The 2344-nt window shown below is 44.0% G+C and overlaps 1 protein-coding gene across 1 annotated transcript in view; it reads left to right on the top strand.

The window, feature by feature from the left end:
* Nucleotides 1-1593: 1593 nt before the first annotated feature.
* Nucleotides 1594-2344, top strand: part of EMH_0054640 (succinyl-CoA ligase, putative) — a gene marked incomplete at both ends in the record, with an annotated part of 1146 nt that continues 395 nt past the window's right edge. Inside the window, one exon of the mRNA XM_013497139.1 lies at nt 1594-1869. Within this exon, the coding sequence (XP_013352593.1) occupies nt 1594-1869 (276 nt within the window). The remainder of the gene's footprint in view (nt 1870-2344) is intronic.

Here is a 2344-nt window from a genome sequence, read left to right as displayed (position 1 = left end):
TATATATATATATAAAGGAGACACCTAGACACCTAAGCCTAGGGCCTTGAGGAGACACCGTGCAGCAGCAGCAGCAACAGCAGCAGCAGCAGCAGCAGCAGCAACAGCAGCAGCAGCAGCAACCGCAGCAGCAACAAAAAGAACAGCAGCAGCAGCAGCAACACCCAGGAGGTTCATGCTGTGCAGCGTTGCTTGAGGTGTCTCCTTAACCCTAAACCCTAAACCCTAAACCCTAAACCCTAAACACTAAACCCTAAACCCTAAACCCTAAACCCTAAACCCTAAAGAGGTTTTGTCTCCACCCTGTAAACCCCCGAAGGAGTGTAATAGTAGAATAACAGACTAAACCCTAAACCCTAAACCCTAAAACCCTAACACTAAACCCTAAACCCTAACTCTAAACCCTAAACCCTAAAACGCTTACTGTAAACCCTAAACCCTAAAACCCTAACTCTAAACCCAAAACCCTAACTGTAAACCCTAAACCCCAAAACCCTAACTTTAAACCCTAAACCCCAACTGTAAACCCTAAACCCTAAACCACCGAGGGACAGCAGAGCCAAAGAGGCCTCGGGGTCGTTGTGTTTGATTGTGTTTTTTATTGTCTCTCTTTTTTTTTTTTTCTCTTCTCTGTGTTCATCTTTCTTACTCTTGTAGGGTTAGGGTTTAGGGTTTAGGGTTTAGGGTTTAGGGGGTTTGTTTATACTGTCTCCTTTTGTCTCCTTTATCGTTTCTCTATTTCTCTATGTTGTCTCTCTTTTTCTGTTTTTATTTATTTTTTTTGTCTCTCTTTATCTTCTTTTTTATTGCTTATACACTGCAGCAAACCCTAAACCCTAAACCCTAAACCCTAAACTCATTTCTCCTGAGCCAGTAGAGACACCAGACTGCACCCACCTAAACCCTAAACCCTAAACCCTAAACCCTAAACCCTAAACCCTAAACCCTAAAGCCTAAACCCTAAACCCTAAACCCTAAACCCCAAACCCTAAACTCTAAACCCTAAACCCTAAACCCTAAACCCTAAACCCTAGGGAGACAATATCTGTCCCCTGGATGATGATGAAGAAATGATTGGTGGGGTTTAGGGTGTATGCACGCAGCAGGAGACGCAATACAGGCAGCAGCAGCAGCAGCAACAGCAGCAACAACAACAGCAGCAAGCGCAGCAGCAGCAGCAGCAGCAACGGCAGCAGCAGCAGCACCAGCAGCAGCAGCAGCAGCAGCAGGAGCAGCAGCAGCGGGGGCTATCGTTTGGTTGGGGCTTGCTTGCATGCATCTGTTCTTTGGGGTGTCTATGCAGCTCTCTTTATGTTGACTTTTATTTCTTTTTGCTTTTAATTAAATAAAAATATAAAAATAAATTAATTTACAGCCGAAGAAATACCAGTTGGTTGGGGTGTATAGGCAGGTGGGCATGACGTGCAGGCGCAGCTGCTGAGGTGTTGTGTTTCTGTTTCTGTTTTTGTTTTTTTTTTTTCTGTTATAAATTAATATTTATATTTATATTTTATTTTTTATTTCTTTTTTATAATGAATTCACTTCTGCGTCTTGGGGGCCCCCTACAACGATGGCCAGGGGCCTCCTCCTCTATGCGTTGGCGTGCTGCAGCAGTAGGGGGGTTGCTGCAGCAGCAGCAGCAGCAGCAGCTGCAGCAGCAGCGTAATTTATCTTTACATGAATACCAATCTCTCAATCTGCTGCAGCAGTTCAACGCTCCCGTCCCCCTATACAGTGCAGCAACAACCCCTGACGAAGCCTACGCAGCAGCAGCAAAGCTCCTAGAACAGCAGCAGCAGCAGCAGCAGCAGCAGGAGCAGCAGCAGCAGCAGCAGCAGCAGCAGCAGGGTGTGGTGATAAAGGCTCAGGTGCTAGCTGGTGGTAGGGGTTTAGGATATTTTAAGGAGAATGGATACCGCGGGGGTGTACACTGCTGCAGCACAGCAGCAGAAGTAAAAACAGCAGCAGCAAACATGCTAGGATATACACTAATAACTAAACAAACTGGAGACAGAGGGAGACAGTGCAACACAGTTTTAATTTGTGAAAAAATTAATGTTGAGAAGGAGTTCTATCTCGCTCTTCTTCTCGATAGAAACACAGACGGGCCCTTGCTTGTACTCAGGTATATATATATATTTATATTTATTTATTTATTTATTTATTTATTTATGTTTTTATTTATATTTATTTTTATATTTTATGTTTATAAAGATAGTAATTAGGGCTTATGGTTTAGGGTTTGGGGTTTGGGGGGTGGGGGGTGGGGGATTAGGGTTTCGGGCGTGTTGTGTATGGTTTAGGGTTTAGGGTTTTTGTGTATTCATGGTTTACACTCTATAC

This window comes from Eimeria mitis, genomic scaffold, assembly GCF_000499745.2.
Source record: "Eimeria mitis Houghton genomic scaffold, Emh_scaff2494, whole genome shotgun sequence".
NCBI lineage: Eukaryota > Apicomplexa > Conoidasida > Eucoccidiorida > Eimeriidae > Eimeria > Eimeria mitis.
The sequence above is the reverse complement of the archived record's forward strand: the minus strand, read 5'-3'. Positions and strand labels throughout refer to the sequence as shown.